Below are 17,512 nucleotides of genomic sequence, written 5' to 3'. Positions count from 1 at the left end.
AGACCCTGAGTTTGTGTCTTATAAAAGTAAGGCCTTGTGCAAATCACTTCCCCCTTCCGGACCTCAGTTTCCTTGTCATAAAATGGAGATGATGTCCTATATGACTTGAGGGATCCAAGTAAAAAGTACTCCAATGTTCACCCTGCCAAGATGAGGGGTTAGAGTAGCATATATTGTTAAGGGCAGAGACAACATGTGTGTCAGCTGAAGCTTCAAAGCCCAGCCAGCCAGGGTTAAGCTGTGACCATGTGCCCAGGTGCTGGTTCTTCCAATGGCTCTTGAGCAGGGAACAACAGGGAACAGAGATGTCCAGGCTTACACAGGACGAGGACTACCTGGAGAGCCTGGGGAGAAGGCTGCGAGGCAGGTGGCGAGGCTACGGAGCCTGGGGACTGAGTAACAGCTCAGAAAAATAGCCAGAGGTAAGGAAGGAGGCCTGTCTGCCTGGGTCCTAAATCGCAATACTCCACAGCCCCTCTCCATGATCTCAAATGGACAGAGAGTGGGTCACCACCACCCCCACTTTCCTGCCATGTGACTCAAGGCCTTTTGTGAAAGCTTTCTCTCTTAAGGCACGTCCTAATGTTTATTTTAACTTGATTTCATTTGATTAGTAATGTCCTAGGGAAAGAGCAGAGTTCTGGCCCTGGTTTGCTGTTGGTGGTGACAACATTCCTTACCATCTGCCCAGCAAAGGAGACCTCCACAAAGGGGTCCACGAGGTCCTTATTGTCACCCACAAATGCTTTAGTGACATTCGCCACGATGCTGGAGTTCATTTTGGGCAACCCCTCTGCTTTGTAGAGTCTCACATAGAATCTGGCCCAGGGTCTCTCTGATGGAAACCCTTGAGGGATCAAAAGGTTCCTTGAGGGGGAACAAAAAGCAAAAAATAAAAAAGCTCTCTCACTTGGAAGAAGAGAGAAAAGGTAGAAGCAATTTGGGGACAGAAAGAAGGATCCTGATATAGGAGAAAGAACTGAAAAGATCAGGAGTCATCGCTAAAATGAGTTTTCTTAATAATGTACCGTACGGTGACTAACATAACATAATAAAATAAAATTTAAAAAAATAAGATAAAAGGAGTTTTCTTTGTGGTGTACTTGGCAGCGAAGGGTATGAATAGAGTGAATGCAAACTCCTTCAAGTCCTCGAATTATAGAATAAACACCGTCTCCCACTCTGCATCTTAAAAGAAGCACATTAAGTCTTCCCATTTCACAAACCACTGGTTGAAATGATAATTCCTTCAAAGAAAAATCAGCCAAATTCAGATAAATAGGATAAACTCAGGAACAGCTTATCTATTTTGGGTTATTGTAGGGAGACAGGCGGTCCTTGAACTAGAAGCTGACCTCCCAAAGACTAGTGACACCTTTGATAAGACACATCTTGGTGCCTCTGATAGAGCAGAATCCCAGGTAGACAAGCCATGAACTTGGCAGTTCTCATGTGCCCACAAGGAAAGGGAGGGAGAGGGAGGAAAGAGAGACGGAACCTGGGACATATCATTTCTCTTGCATGACCCTGGATGGGCCTGTCTCACTTTTCTATTTGCTCCTCGGCATCAGAGGTTTTGGGGTTGGTCTTCAAGACGTCGCCTTTCCCGGTCACACTGATGTCACACTTCAGGTACCCCTTCGTGCCAGTCCTGATGTCGCCAGGGTCTGTGAGCAGCGCCCACTTGTCACAGAACTGATGACCTGTAAAAGCGTCCTGACAGCTCCGATTCCCCGCACAGCTGGCCCCAGCAGGTGCAGCCAGTTCCGTCCCACACCCCAGGCCGCCCTGGATCTGCTCCCTGGGAGGCGGCAGCTCTTCCCAGTACCCCCAGCCTCATGCTGCCTCCCTCCCCCCCCTTCCCTCCTCTCCTTTGGTTCCCACTCTCTTCTCTGTCTTCTCCAACCTGCCACAGGTATTTGGAAAGCCTTCCCACCCAGTGCGAATCACCTAGATAGGTTCTTAGCTTGGACAGGCTAGGAGGACATCAATGGGGTAAAGAGGTCACATATTCTTTCACAGGCTGTAAATGGGGCTCATGGATCTTTTTGTTTGGCCTACACTGTCAGTCCAAACTTTAGAAGCTCTTACAAAATCTAGACCTCTGGCTTATCTAAAAAAAAAATTGTTAGATCTGCCAATGCAGAATGTACAGTTCCACGTGTTCGCAGGTGGCAAGGGAGCTGAGAAGCCGCTGCTCCTTTCATGTGGGTTGTGAGCCCTCCTGTTCCCCGCAGTCTGCAGCACCCCTTAAGGTGTTAACCCCACCCACTGCACTCCTGGCCCCCAACTCATGCGAGCTGGAATTGCGTTTAAGAGAAGGGAGCTTTCATGAGAAGATCTAGATTTGTTGATGGCCCTCTCATTTATCAGCTCCTGACCTTGGACAAACTACCTGCCTTCTCTGAGTTTCACTTTCCTATAAATCAGAGATAATTATCATAGCAGACCCTTAGATGGCATGCCACAGCCATTACTCCGAGCTAGGTTCTATATAAAGCACTTTGTATATCAACTTAATCTTCCAACAACCCTGGAAAGGAGGTACTATCTTATCTTCATTTTCTCGGATGAAGAAGCTGAGGTGCAGAGAAGTCAAGTCAGTTGCACAACCATGAAAGAGCAGGGTGGAATGTGAAGCCAGGCAATCTGGCTCCAGAGTCCATATGTGTAACTCCTATGCCACCGTTTCTGCCCGTGTCACACAGCATCACCGCGCCAAGTTATAGACGGAATTTGTTGGGGGAAGAAACCTGCTCAGAAGTATGGATATGAAAGATAATGTTGTCATTAGATTGTCAATGTTGAGGAAAAGAGCCAGGTTTGCTCCAATTGTGTAATCGGTGCTCATCTGATTGAATGAGTGCGTCAGTGGATGGGTACATGAATGAGTTGACCTCCAGGTGTGGCAAACTGGAGATGAGTAAGGGAGAGATTGGGAAGTGATGCTTCCTTACCAGGCTGGTTGTACACAGTCCCCAGGTCTACTTTGAAGGAGCCAATCAGGATGCTGCCTATCAGCTTGTGGTGAAAAACCTGAGGAGAGATGGAGCAGTGAGTTCACTGCACTAGATTTCTCTTTGAGGATAAATCTGTGAAATGGGTTCATGACCCCTCAGCCAGGATTCTAGACTGTGACGCTTGTCTGGCCTTCACTCTTGTCTGGAGCACAGCGACATTTGGTCATCAAGTGGAAAGGGCATCCAGAAGTATCTCACCTGGACCTCTTCCTCCTAGCAGGTTTTCAGCTATTGAAGGACACCTAACAAATCTCACTCTCTGAAAAGTATCTTTTTAAACCAAAGTGAGCTCTGGTACAGCCCACCCTTCAACACCCATCTCTGCCTATTGAAACTCTATCTATCCTTCAATGCCTAGAGCAAATGTTGCCTCCTCCAAGCAGTCTTCCTTGATCCCCCACAGCTGCAAGTCCCCTTTCTCTCCTAAACTTCCACCACACCCTGCTCACAACTTACTCAGAGAACTCATCGCATGTCGCTTTGAGAAGTTTGGGACATGTACAATAGTCAGAACAAAGGAAGTGGTCATCCTCAATGTTTTGTCTGATCAGAAGTCAGCAGCAGATTGCCTGGCTGGTGACAGCAACACACTTTAATGCAGTGCTTTCAGGATGAGGAAGCTCTAAAGGAAAGCAGCAGACCTGGCACGGGGTCCAAAAGGCACACTGCATAAGAGACTGCTGAAGAAGCCGGAGTACTTTAACCTTTAACTCAGAAAAGAGAAAACTGGGGGGTGTGGAGGTGGGTAGTGGTAACCGAAGTGTTTTCCAATCTTGGAAACACTGCCATGTACAAGAGAGAGTAGGTTCCCCATGTGGATCCAAGTCCATGTGGATCCAAGATCGAAGAGAGACTCAGCTCACCATAAGGATAAGTTTTATAACAGAACTTCCCAGTAATGAACAGACTTTTCTAGAGACAGTGACCCGTCCATCTCCGAATATAACCAAGCAGTGTGCCAAAACCCCATGTCAGAAAGGTGGCAACAGGGGTTCCTGCACCAGCTGTGTTAGACTAGAGGGTCTCTGGGCTCCCTTCTATGACACTCTATGAGTTCCTTGAATCAGAAACAGTTTCCTACTTTCTTCCACCCACCACATGCACGGCCTTGTTCAGAATAGGTGTTCAGTAAACATTCACTGAATTACTGAATGATTGACGGATCGAATGATGGATGAGTGGAAGACTTAGGTGGTTTCTAAACAGCTCCTTTTGGTGGAGGCAACTAATAAAAGTAAATTCAATTGACTTTAGGAAATGAAGAAATGACAGCCCTTCCAATCTCCCTTTCTAACCTCACTACCTCGCCTAAACTTTGTAGGGGAGTTAAGAGAACTGAGGGCAAGTAAGGACAGCTTGGCTCGAGGGGAGGAGTTATTTAAGGCCACCCATATAAAGCTCACTCCAAACCTCTCCATGCTTGCAATTGCTAATGCGGCTTCCCAAAGGCCCCAGCAAGAACATAAACCTGACTCAGGCTCTCTTCTTAGGCCAAAGGCATCTGGGTCCCTGTGGGCACAATGGGACATAAGAGCCCACATGGGTCTTTAAATAACACAGGAGCCCTCCTCAAATCATCCATCCACCCAGTCTGAGTGCCAGGTGTGGGCAAGCATGAGATTACAGGGACTTCAGGGAGTATCACACACAGAGTGCTGGGGGCCTTGCATGCCTGGGGTCACTGTCAAAGGAAGATGGTCTTTGGCACCACCATGGTCTGCTACAGCCTGTCTACCCCAATAGTATCTGCTTACTGCACTCCACCCCCTTCTTCTCCCATGTTGAATTTATTTTGGACATGTTGACTTTTAGTTCACGAACTACCGGAAAACCTGTATTAAATACTCCGCTCCAAGGGGAGTTTTCCCTTTAAAATCTTTGGTCTCTGTCCCTAAGGGTCATTTGGGGAGCCCAAAGTATCCTCTTCTTCCAAGTTAGGGAAAGAAAGGCAATACCAGCTTTGGTTCTCGGTCTAAAAATCCATGGTCCCACAGAGAGTCATGACCCTTGTCTACGCTATGGTATAAAAATCTAGCTATTCATTGTTTGTCTGAAATCTAGACAGTTCCTTAGGACCCAGCTACACTACCAATCTCACAAACAGGTGGTTGCCAGAGCTATGCAATGTAACAATATCTGAGGCAATGCCCCAGGTCCCAAAATATATTCTGTGCCACTTGTCATCATGCCTAAAATTCAAATTAAGAATATCTGGCTTGGGTGCCTGGTGGCTCCCTCGGTCAAGCATCCAACTCTTGATTTCAGCTCAGGTCATGATCTCAGGGTCCTGAGACTGAGCCCCGTGATGGACTCCACGTTGAGTGTGGAGCCTACTTAAGATTCCCTCCCTCTCCTGCTGCCCCTCCCCACTCATGCTCTCCCTCTCTAAAAAAATTAAAATAAATAAATAATGTTTGGCTCTTATTTTTTTAAGAATATTTGATTCTTGATAACTTTTCATTCTTTAAGAGTCACATTCCTCAAGTGCCCCTGAGAAAGAGAATGTAATAATTCCACTATTACCTAAGACTTAATGCAGGACCTATATATAATATGTTATATATATATATATGACTATGTGCATATATAAAATACATAATAAATATAATATAATATAAATTACAGAGGTGGGTGGATGATAGGGACAGGCAAGGAAGTCTCCAAGACAAGTTTTGCCATCTTCAAAATTCTAACTAGAGTTGGTGTCACTGTGGAGCAAAACATTTCCTCACTCTCCATACGTCTTGCATTGGTACATAAAGTATGGATTCTGTCCTCTCAGAACCATTAGGAGGAGAGCGCTTACCCTTCCACAACCTACTCCGCCTCTCTCAGGCATGCATAGCCATGCTAACCTCTTCATGGGAGAAGCAGTGATTTCCCAGACTGGTGAGATAAATGCAGTCTGTCACCCACTGGTCTCTCTGTCCCTTTGCTGAGTGATGTGAGGTTGGTATCAATCTTGTCGTGCCCCCATTTTCTCTCTTTGGGGCTAGTACTTCAGCATGGGCACTCTCCCTTCCCGTTCCTGTCCTCCATGTGGTGGGCCACCTGGGTAAGGTGCCTGGCTAGACCAAGAAGCTTCTCTGTCTCTACCCTTCAGACATGATCTGTGGAGACAGGAATTCACCCGTGGAGCTGAGGAAGGGTCTATGCAGCAGACACAACCCCCCATGAACAGGTCCTACGGTCTACACTCGGAGGCAGCTAGGAAGAGACCAAACGGCAACCACTTGCTCCAAATCATGTTCTCTGATCCAGCATTACTGATATATTTGGTTCCTTCCTGATGCCTTTTCCTACTTCTCTATTTATTACCAACTAGGAGGGGGGAGCAGTGTGATTAGTGTGGATATCACCCCAAGAGAGAAACACTAACATTTCATCTCATAAAAAGAAATAAATGGACTCAAAATGGCAATCTGTCAAGATGACATTTGAAGCACATGTTGCAAATTCCCACATTAGTAAACTCCACAATTCAATTCATGATAGCTTGAGAGTAGCTTATAACGTGTTTCCAAGAAGCACAGATTTCCTTGAGGAGGTTTTCCTTCTCAAATTCCTCCACATTAGTTATTTCATGTTCCATTCTGTTGGTTTTGAACTTACCATCCCACACTCACCCTCCCAAACCTATTTGCCCCTAAGCAGGCTGAGCTGTTCTAGAGAGTTCCCAATACCTAGAATCTCTCCCATCACCCTCCCACTTCCATCACCAATGATATACTCACTGAGATTTTGATGATCTTGTCAAAAAGATGCAGTTGGGGTCCAATGAAGTCAAAGACAAAGTACTAAAAAACATAAAGTTCATTCTGACCATCCTTCCAGGCTTGCATTTAAGAACTTTGTTACTGGATTAGTAGTAGATTTCTACCGTCTTAACCAGTAGCTGCATGGTCCTCAGTGGCAATGGATATACCATAAAACAATTGGCCATCCCCTATTCAGGGTCACCTAAATTCTTTCCAATTTTTTTTTTCAAATGCAAAAAAAAAAAAATGCTGTCATCTCCATCTTTGCACAGGATATATGTGAATTTTCCTCTAAAATGGACATAAAATGTGCAATTATTGGGTCATGGCTTATGTACATGTAAATATCTAGTAGATAATATGAAATTTCTTTCCAAAGGGGCCAAGCCATTTTACATGCTTACTGGCAGCATACGAAAAAGCCATTTCCCCATACCCCTGCCAACCCTTGACATTGTCAATTCTCTTAATTTGTTGGCCTATAAATAATGATGGGTGAAAAGCAGAGTGTGGTTTTAATTTGGGGTGAGCTTGATTAAAATCTTATTTTCTCAGGAATTTTTCAGTTTCAAACATCTTTGTGGCCATTCCTAAGATTGACCGGGAAGAGAATGAAAAGAAATTATGGACAACGAGGGCTTCTAATTTTAAGAAAGTGATTGAATTTTAGAGTTTTGAAGAAATTCTCTAGACCAGTCTCTATATTCTACAGATAAGAAGACTGAAGACCAAAGGATTTAAAAGACATGGCTGGATTCAGACAGCTGGTTATTGCTGAGCCTGGGAGCATGGCTCAGTTCTCCAGAAGTTATCACACAAGGGTTCAAGTATAGATGTTTCACCATTTGAACTTTACCCAGTACCTCCCAAATGTGAGGTAATATTCTCCTAAGATGTAGAACACTGGGATGGTGTTTTGTTGTAGGTTGTGTCTTTTGGGGACTGGTAGGGGTGGGGGAGGCAGGACCAAGAAGTTGTTTTGTGGGTTGTTTTTGAGCTTTAGGGTGGAGGAATAACACAAGGACCTTAGAGATGAACAGGACAGCAGTAGGAAAGGGAGAACTGACTGCTCACAGCCTGGTTTTAAAGGGCAGAACAAAAAAACCAAAATGTGGAAATTGAAAGATGCAATTATACATCATAGAAACCTTCAAAATGGCAGTCCCTAGATATCAATGACAGGCCACATTACATTTAATGTCTTCTGTTTAAGAAAATGGGAAAATACACATGATATTTCAGGAAGTTTTTCATATATATGTTCAAACTTTTAAAGAGTTGTGTTGTGCAGAATTTCTTTTATGTGGAAAACTCACATGAAATTCCTCATTCGGATATATGAAATGCTGTGAGTTCCTTGGATCAATAAATTAGTTCCAATGTTTATTGTTTTCTGCTGAGTTTCACATTTCATTTTTTTTTAATTTTATTATGTTATGTTAGTCACCATACAATACATCGTTAGTTTTTGATGTAATGATCCACGATCCATCGTTTTCGTATAACACCCAGGGCTCCATGCAGTACGTGCCCTCCTTAATACCCATCACCGGGCTAACCAATGCCCCCTCCCCCCTCCCCTCTAAAACCCTGTTTGTTTCTCGGAGTCCATAGTCTCTCATGGTTCATCTCTCCCTCCGATTCCCCCCCCCTTCATTTTTCCCTTCCTTCTCCTAATGTCCTCCCTGCTATTCCTTATGTTCCACAAATAAGTGAAACCATATGATAATTGACTTTCTCTGCTTGACTTATTTCACTTAGCAGAATCTCCTCCAGTCCCATCCATGTGGATGTAAAAGCTGGGTATTCATCCTTTCTGAAACTCAGTTGCCTCACACAGGTTCCCTAGACCTTTGAGCCACATACGTTTTTCTAGCTGGAAAATATTCCCCAGCCCCTATTAACTGGTTCCTTCAACATCTGATGGCCCTTGGGCTTGAGAATTAAGATCAAAAGCTGTAATAAAGGTTTTCAGTTCAACTTCTATGTTTCTACTTGAAAGTCTACTGATGACACGTAGGCCCCGTTTCATGTCATTTAGACCCAGGACTTGTATGCATAAAGAAAATACGAATCATAACATTTAACAAATCTGTAGAGCTTTGCAGTTTTAAAGCATCTTCCTACACATTAGTTCATGTCGCATCCATGCCAAAGTTGTTATGGAGGTGAAGGTAGGATGGGAAGGAAAAACCTCATGGTAAAAGGCTCAGAGGCAGGAGTGATGGATAATGAGGAAAGGAGTTAACAGCTCAAATGGGATTTGGTTATTTTCTGTTTTCATTTTCCATGGTCTCCCTTTTCAGTTACTACTCCCATTAGGCAAATAATTAAGAGTTTGCTGCATTTTTTGTATAACATTTAGAAGCTTCCTGTTGCTCTCTGATGTTTTTCTCTTTGATGCTCACGATTTTTACACTGCTTAGAAAAACCCGTCGGCTTTACTTTCCAAAGCAACATGCCTATTTCAAAATTAATAATTAAATTTCTAGTGTTTCTTTCATGAAAAAGATGTTTATCTTCTTCATCACCAACACTCAATACATTTATTGAACTTAAAGCCAGAGCTTATAATGGATGAAGATGAGCATATGAGAAATAAGAAAATGGGTATATTGAAAACACAGCAATGAATTTAAAATCAGTAGGAACTCCTTCTGTCTCCTTTTCATCACCTTTTTGTGAAACTCTATGGGGTTGTTCGTAAGGAGGCTCAGAGGGTTTGCCAAGGCTTAGATGAGTTGTGGGAAGCAGTGAGGAGGGGCACAGCTTTCCTAGTTGGCTACCACTACCACAGATGGGAGGGGAGGGAGAATTGGGTGGGGGGGAAGATGTTGGTGACCTCCATGACTTACTTCATTGTAAAACGGGCTGTTGGTTCCTTCCTTCACTGTGCTTTGCTTCTTCTCATCCCCGACCTCAATGATCACAACTGGATCAAGGTTCTCACCCACCAGCTGGCGGGCCTCAGTGATGGTGATGGCAATCTACAACACAAAGCAGCATGTATGCACTCTGGACCTTGCTGTTTGTTCACACAAGAAGAACTGGGGGAGGGTGGGCAGGAGGAGTCATTCACTTACTTGATAGTTTTGGGACCTGATCTCCCCATCATGGATCTTAGTCAACAGTTTTGATCTATTAAAAGAAAGTTTAATGTATTTGTTTCATTAAGCAAGAACATATTTTAGATCCATAAGCCATGATAATATTTTCCCAGGTATATCTAAGTAGTTTTATTAATACCGTATCACATATTCTCTCTCCATCTCTGGAGGAGATAAATGTAAATAAACAAGTGACTTAACCTCTCTATGACTCAGTTTCTCCATCCTAAAAGTGGAACTAATAATAGCACTTACCACATGAGGTAATTGCTACAAGTGAACAATATAATGCATGTAAAGGTTTAACTCAGTGCCTGGCAAGAATAAATGTCAAAAACAAACAAACAAGCAAAAAACAAAACAAAAAAAAGAATAAATGTCAACTCTTATTGTGAGTATGATTATCAGTATCGTTTATTTTTTATTTTACAGAATGAGAAACTGAGATGCCTCGGCAAGTCAGTGGCAGAGCTGGGTCTATATAAAGATCTCCCTTATCTCCTGTCTGATCCTATCCACAAGACTTCTTTGCCATTTCTTTTTTTTTTTTTTTAAGATTTTATTTATTTATTTGAGAGAGAGAGAGAAACAGCATGACAGGGGAGAGGGTCAGAGGGAGAAGCAGACTCCCTGATGAGTGGAGAGCCTGATGTGGGACTTGATCCCAGGACTCTGGGATCATGACCTGAGCTAAAGACAGTCGCTTAACCGACTGAGGCACCCAGGCACCCCTTTGCCATTTCTAGTAGATATAACAACCCTGAGTTTTGTGATTGCTTTTGAAAGAATCAGTAAAAGAGAAAATTGGAAGGAACAACCTAGATGCCATCTCAGTGAGATTTCACATTCCAGGGGATTTCATTTATCTGGACTATCATAAGTAATTGGAAACAGATGTGCAACACCTGGGTATTTAGAAACTGATAATAGTAAAAGAGGTGAAGAATCCCTGTCGTCACCAAGGCAGCAATGGGTGGAAAATGAATAAGCTTGAGTTCCTATTGAATTTTATTCTCTTGCCTTCTGACAACACCGTCTTGCATTTGACTTCATCCCATTTTGGTGATTATAATTGAGTCTAATAGAGAACAGAGTGAGCTAGTAAAAAAATCTCAAAGCTTTGGAGTCAGACTGATCTGAATTAAAATATTTCTTTTTCCCAATTTTGTGATGTTATGCTTAATTTCCTCATCTGAAAGTGGAAGTAATAATTCTGACCACATAGCGTTGCTCTAAGGATTAAAGGAGATAATGCATGTGGGAAAGGGTAGATATCAAAAGGTATATATGTTCATTAATAAAATGGCAAATTCATACTGACCATTTTGTGTGAAAGTGCTTTCCTGGTCTCAGAGGATAAACAGGTGAATGACCTAGCAACCTGGCCCTTGCACAGCTAGCAATGTATCCCAGGGAGAGAGGACAAAGGCATATCAAGAAAGAACTAGTAAATGTAAAATGTGTTGTAGAAAAAAAAGTGTGATACAAGTTCAAAGAAGAGAGACATTCCTAAGAGTCCAGGTAAGCAACAAAGACTTTACTGCAGAGATTAGATGTCACTTGAGCATTAGTTGGTGGGTAGAATTTTGATTGATGCAGAATGCACTGACCAGGGAAAAAGAAAAAGTCTTCTCCTCCTTACTTCTTTTTCCCCTGCCTTCCTCATTCAGTATTGTTCTTCTGGTGAAATAAATCACAAGGGATTCCCTTCAAGGATATTTAAAAATAATTGCAATCCTGTTTCGGGGGACTTGGGGGGCCATGATTGTCATGGTGCCATATAGGGAGAAGGAGATACTGCAGTGAGTATATGCAGACAAATTTCATGCCTCCTTTTAAGAGTCAGCCTTTCAGCTATCACCATCTCTCATTTCCAGCTCTTTCCCTACCCCCCTCTACCTCTTACACATATCTACTGTGTGCTATCCTGCCATGGCCCAGTTACAACAATTCAGGTTCTGTCACACAGGGAAGGACTAATATGCTTTATTGATAGTAAGAATTCTGAGCAGAAATAGAAGGGAGGGTGTGAGGGATTACCATGAGTAAGAAAATGACATAAACAAATATGGTAGACTGAAGGCATTGATAGCCCCAAGTATTAGTTATCTATGCTCTTTGCCTTGTAACTTGTAGTCTCTCATTCTGACATGGGCTGGACTTGTGACTTGCATTAGCCAATAGAATGCAGCAGAAATGATTTTTGCTAATTCCAAGCCTAGGCTCAAGAAACTTTGTGTACTTAGACTCCGCCTTCCTTCTCTTGAAACTCTGCCATCACCACCATTGGAATAAGCTTGGACTAGCCTGCTAGAGATCTAACACCATATGGAGAAGAGCTCAGTGGTCCCAGGCGAAGCAATCCTAGACCAGCCTACCACCAGCCAACCCTCAAACTAAAATCAGCAGAATTACCAATGACCACACACACATGAGTGATGGATGTATAACTATCTGGAACCAGTAGAGCTAACAAACTAACTCATAGATTCATAAGCAATAATAAATTCTCATATTAAGCCTCTGAGCTTGGGGTTGTTACACATGAAGCGCTAACTGATAATAGCAAATCACATGCAAAAGGACAGTTTGTTCTGACTTTTTGTTGGGTAGTATCAACACTTGGGACAAACACAAAGCTAAGATATCTGGCACCTTGATGAATTAAAGAGCAGGTGAGGGACTCAGATCCTGAGTCTGTCTCCTGTTGTTCCTGTCATTTCTGAATTATGAGGCACAGCAGGACCTTAACTCAGGGGATTTAAGACCAGAAGCTGGTAGAGCTGGGCCCCTGGCCTGCTGAAGGCTGACCGGTATCAAGAGGCCAGCACTGCCATAGAGGATATGAGGTAGAGACAGACCTCTGTCTTTCTGTCTTAGACATCTGGCTCCCTGCAGACAGTGATCAGGTATTATTCTCTGTTCCCCAGAACCTGCAGAGGTGCCTGCACATGGGAGGTGCCCAGTAATGTGTGCTGACTGCCTGCACAAACACCGTACCTTCTCTTTGGAGGAGTTGAAGGGATAGGAGAGACAGATTCATGATCATGAATAAAATCTCCTCCTGGTCCTTCCTGGTGAGAAGGCCCCTCCTGTGGTGCCTCTGCTTCACTCTGGCCATCTAGAGAAGCAAACAAAGGAAGAAAACTGTCAATTATGATATACACAGAGGTGATCTGAGCCTCAACTGTCTGGCACTATGACAATCATCATAAGGAGTTCAAGAAGACTATAAGACAGTCCCTGCCAGCATGAAACTTAATATCTCATTGGCAGAAAAGAAAGGCACATAACTTAACTTTTCTAAAAAAAATATTCATCTTCTGTTTCCAAAAAAAAAGAGTAGATGTATATGCATGGTATTGTGGAAAGGAAACTGGATTATGAACTTAAAGACATGCTTTCAAGTCATGACCTTGCCACAGTGGACCTTCAGACAAGTCATTTATTCCCTCTGAACCTCCTCAGTAAAAGGTAATGTGCATAAGAATCACCCGGGAAGCTGTTGAAATGCAGATTCTGATTCAGTAGGTCTGAGGTGAAGGCCAAGATTCTGCATTTCTAACAGCAATGGTCCATGTAAGTCTGTTCCTGCTGAGGGCCAATTTTGAGTAGAAAGGTGTCCTAGGTTGAATTATATTTCCCGAAGGCCTCAAGTCCTAGTCCCCAGAACCTGTAAATGTTACTTGGAAAAGGGGTCTTTGATTAAATTAAGCATTTTCCAATGGGGAGATTATCCGGGATTATACAGGTGGGTCCTAGTTGCAATCATTTGTTTCGTTACAAGAGGGAGGCAGAGGGAGAATGGAAGAACGCAATGTAATCACAAGGCAGAGATGGGCCAGGCGCTGCCACCCTAGCCATCGGAAGAGGGAAGAGGGAGGAATCAGATACTCCCGAGGGGGTGAGGCCCTGCCAATATTGTGATTTGGGCCCCGTGATACTGATTGTGAATTTCCCGCCTCCATTACTATGAGAAAATTAATGTGGGTTATTTTAAGCCACCCAGTCTGCGGTCATTGGTTACAACAGCCACAGGAAATGAATGCACGAGTGCCTAGAAAATTTAAGTGAATAGATAGTAAACATATTCTTTAGACCTCCTCTTCCCCCACTGAGGGCTTCTGATTTAATTGATTTGGGATGTCGCCCAGAGGTCCTTTTTTTTTTTAATTCCCCCAGGTGATTCTAATGCGTAGCAAAGCTTAAGAACCACTTCTCAGACAGACTTTTGACGAAAACCCAAGGGTGTGTGGAATTCTCTTAGACACTAAGAGACTGCATGGTGAAGTTCAAAACCCTGACTCCAAAGGTTGGGCGGAAATCCCAGCTCTGCCACTTTCTAACTTTATGTTTTGGGGCAAGTTACTTCATTTCTCTCAGCCCTGTCATCCTCATCTATAAAGCCAGGCAAGGCCAATGTTACCTACCTCACAGAGGTGTTATTTTTTTTTTTATTGTCTATTTTCTTTACAGCACTCTTCTCAACCTGTAATGCAGTTACCTACTCAGGTCTCAATAGATAAAAGAGGCTCCCCCATCCCCCACCCAGAACAGGATGATTTGAGGACTTTATACAAAGGTGTGGGTACAGGAAAATCACAAAGAGTTTTGCAGCTATCTGGGGCTCACAACAGCCAAGCTGTTTCTGTTTGGAGGCCCCAAAAATGAGGCAAGCGAGCAGTTACCAGAACCTGGAAGGAGAGGAAGTCAGGTCCAGTCTGCTCCTTACAACCCTTCAGTTGAAGAACACATCCAATCACTGGATCTGAGCTCACGTTCCTCCCTCCCTCATCCCTCCTGCTGGGGTGCCCCACTGGGGAAAGGACCTGGGTTCTGCATCAATACAGGTCAGCCCCCTGGGACCGAGAACAGGTGGAAAAGGGTGGAGAATTGATTTGGGAAAGGCAAACAGAAGAGTCCTACACAGGGTTCTCCTCCCTCTAAACTACCCGAGGGCACTGTTCTATACCAGAATCTAGTGCAGAACCCAGCATTCAGCTTACAGGCCATTAGCATTTGTTGAGGAAATGAATGAATGGCTGATCATGGGAGGGACTCAATAACTTCGGGTAACTAACTAACGGATGAGTTAGGATCATTGGAATTTAAATTAAGACATAGCCCCTATGCCCCAAATACACAGATATGAGAGTCACTGACTTTGAGCATCTCCAAATACTTCATCCAGTAAAGCCCTAACTTCCCAGGCCAGGCCAAAAAGGAGAGAGTGTACTATGGACTTTGTTTTGTCAGTCTCCTATGGGGCAAGCCCCTGGCCATCAGCATAAATGCTATTTACTTTCTAGGAGGGGCCTGATTCCACACTGCCCTGTTTGCTTTGTGTGCTAAAGACTCTAATTAGAATGAGCCTGGGGAGTCAGCTTCTCTGAAAGGCCTCAGGTTGACTGCCCTAAATCTCCACCAGCCTGTTCTTTCCTTCCGGGTGCAGTCAGTAGAGGCTCCTACCTGGAGGCTGACCCATGGAGTAGGAAAACCCAGGCTCTTGTATGAGCTTGACCTCTGCTCAGAAGCTAGCTTCTCTACTTCTTAGCCATGCAGCTTTGGGCGAGCCCTCAACCTCTCCGCCCCTCTCTTGTACAGGAGCAAAGGAACCTACATTTCAGAGTCATGAATGATGCATGTCAGCTAAAGAGCAGCAGGGACTTACTAAATGTGTCCTAAATATTATTTTTCATAAGGTCCTGAAAGTAAGGGACAGTCTCATTCAACCTTGTGCCCCGGGACCTACTGCAGGGTCCTAATTTCAAGGACACCAGATAAGACCTAAAAGTCTTTTCCACCTAATTCCCTGAGTAGGTAGCTTTAAGCCCTGTCCCCACTTAAAATGCCTCTCTCATCCCATCCAAGGATGACTTCATCGTTATTACCAACCCTTTAGTCTGAATAAGCGTCCATAGATTTCCACTGTAGGTTATAAGCGAGGGCAGGAAATGGAGTTGGGAGAGAGGGACCTGAAGCGACAGGGCACCCGCAGGGGGCAGCAGTGAAGGGCGAGGGAGGCCCCCCAAGGAGACAAGAGGGTTGAAGATAAAGCAGACATACTGCACCATTTTGGTTTAGAAATGGTCCAGAGAGCTGGCTTCAACCTGGCTGTTGTCAGGGCGATTGGGCAGTGGACTCTAGGAGACCACCGCAGAACTGTCCATCGGAAGGGGTTAATCCTATCTGACTCAACAAACGTGTGTCCATCTGACGCCAGGCCTGGCCCCACTGGCACAGTTCACACTGTAACTTGGGGATTCATTTGCTCTTTTGAAGAAGCAAGTAGCCCATTCTGGGGACACAAAGCCAGACAGCCGGGACTGACATCCCAGTGCTGCTCACTGCTTCCCGGCCTGTGCTCTGGGTCTCAGGGCCCATTCTGAGCTTCCTGCAACCACACAGGGTCCTGTGATCCGAAGGATCTCCTCGCACTTGGCCCAATACTCTGCTATTGCCATCCAGAAACTTAATAATTTCTTAACAATGGCTTTGCATTTTCGTTTTCCACGGTGCCCTGCAAACTCAGCAGCTGTCCTTCCCACACTTCACTTACTCTCTCTGCATCTCTACAACCTCCTTCGCAAACCTGGGATAGCAACACCCACTGGTCGGATGATGGCGGGGTCGAATGAGACAATAAATGTAAAGCTTCCCCTGTAGCAGCTGCTGTCCTCACTCGTATTTTTAAAATCTCAGTGGATCCTCCCCAAGGCGTGTGAGGTCGGCCCAGCAACCCCCACCGTGCCCACTTGCCAGAGGGAAAAGCCGAGAATCACAGCTGTGTTGTGAGTCCTGGACCACAGAGCAAATCAGGACGGAAACAGGAGCTTACACCTTGCCCCTGTCTCCCCCTGGGGTCCCCTTCCACAGCCCAACAGGTGTCTGCCCCACCCCTGTTGGGCCCAGTGACCAGATGACCAGCAGCACTGGGGCGGACGCCATACCTGTGACCGGCAGGGCCCGAAGACACGGCAGGCAGCACACTTCCCAGCTCACTCCCACGGAGGGAGAGCTCCATGCTCAGCCAAGGAGGGCTCAGCTCTGTGAGACCTGTAGGCCCCAGGGTAGTGCATTTTCCCCATCCCCAAAAGCCTCACCTTGAACAGCCTTATTGGCTAGGATTAACCCCTTTTCTGCTTTCTTCTTCTTCTTCAGCTTGAGCCCAAACATCCCCTTTCTGAAAAGAAGAAAAACTAAATAACACAGTGATAGTAACTTCGAGGAATTCAGACATATAAGGGGGAAATACACACACACATGCACGCACGCGCTGATTTCTCCTGGAAGCTGACCAGCCTCCTCTTCCACCCTGGATGGGGATCAAAAGACAAGTGTCAGGATGACCCAACAAGCTCTTCAGACAGCTCTACATTTGCAGAAACCATGAAGCCCCACCAGAAATTATGGGTTCCACCTAGACTTTAAATGGGGCAGAATATGAATACAAAGAGCCGGTATTTTGCTGTTTCTCCTCACTTACCTGTACCAGGTACTCAAAATGAATGACATCACTTAATCATCACGGCAACCCTCTCTTGCCCATCTTATAGATGAGAAGGCAAGGCCCAGAGAGGGTAGGTAGTGTTTCTGAGGTCACACAGCTCTGAGCATCAGTACCACA

The 17,512-nt window shown here is 44.6% G+C and overlaps 1 protein-coding gene across 1 annotated transcript in view; it reads right to left on the bottom strand.

Moving 5' to 3' along the window:
* FER1L6 (fer-1 like family member 6) overlaps positions 1-17,061 on the bottom strand; it is a 115,170-nt gene extending 98,109 nt beyond the window's left edge. The window contains exons 1-8 of the mRNA XM_027617208.2: positions 16,989-17,061; positions 12,886-13,006; positions 9,862-9,916; positions 9,634-9,765; positions 6,755-6,817; positions 2,958-3,036; positions 1,547-1,703; positions 681-867 (exon numbers count right to left, since the gene is read on the bottom strand). Coding sequence (XP_027473009.1) covers positions 681-867; positions 1,547-1,703; positions 2,958-3,036; positions 6,755-6,817; positions 9,634-9,765; positions 9,862-9,916; positions 12,886-13,006; positions 16,989-17,061 — 867 coding nt within the window. The remainder of the gene's footprint in view (positions 1-680; positions 868-1,546; positions 1,704-2,957; positions 3,037-6,754; positions 6,818-9,633; positions 9,766-9,861; positions 9,917-12,885; positions 13,007-16,988) is intronic.
* Positions 17,062-17,512: the final 451 nt, after the last annotated feature.

This window comes from Zalophus californianus, chromosome 4 (genome assembly GCF_009762305.2).
Source record: "Zalophus californianus isolate mZalCal1 chromosome 4, mZalCal1.pri.v2, whole genome shotgun sequence".
NCBI lineage: Eukaryota > Metazoa > Chordata > Mammalia > Carnivora > Otariidae > Zalophus > Zalophus californianus.
The sequence above is the reverse complement of the archived record's forward strand: the minus strand, read 5'-3'. Positions and strand labels throughout refer to the sequence as shown.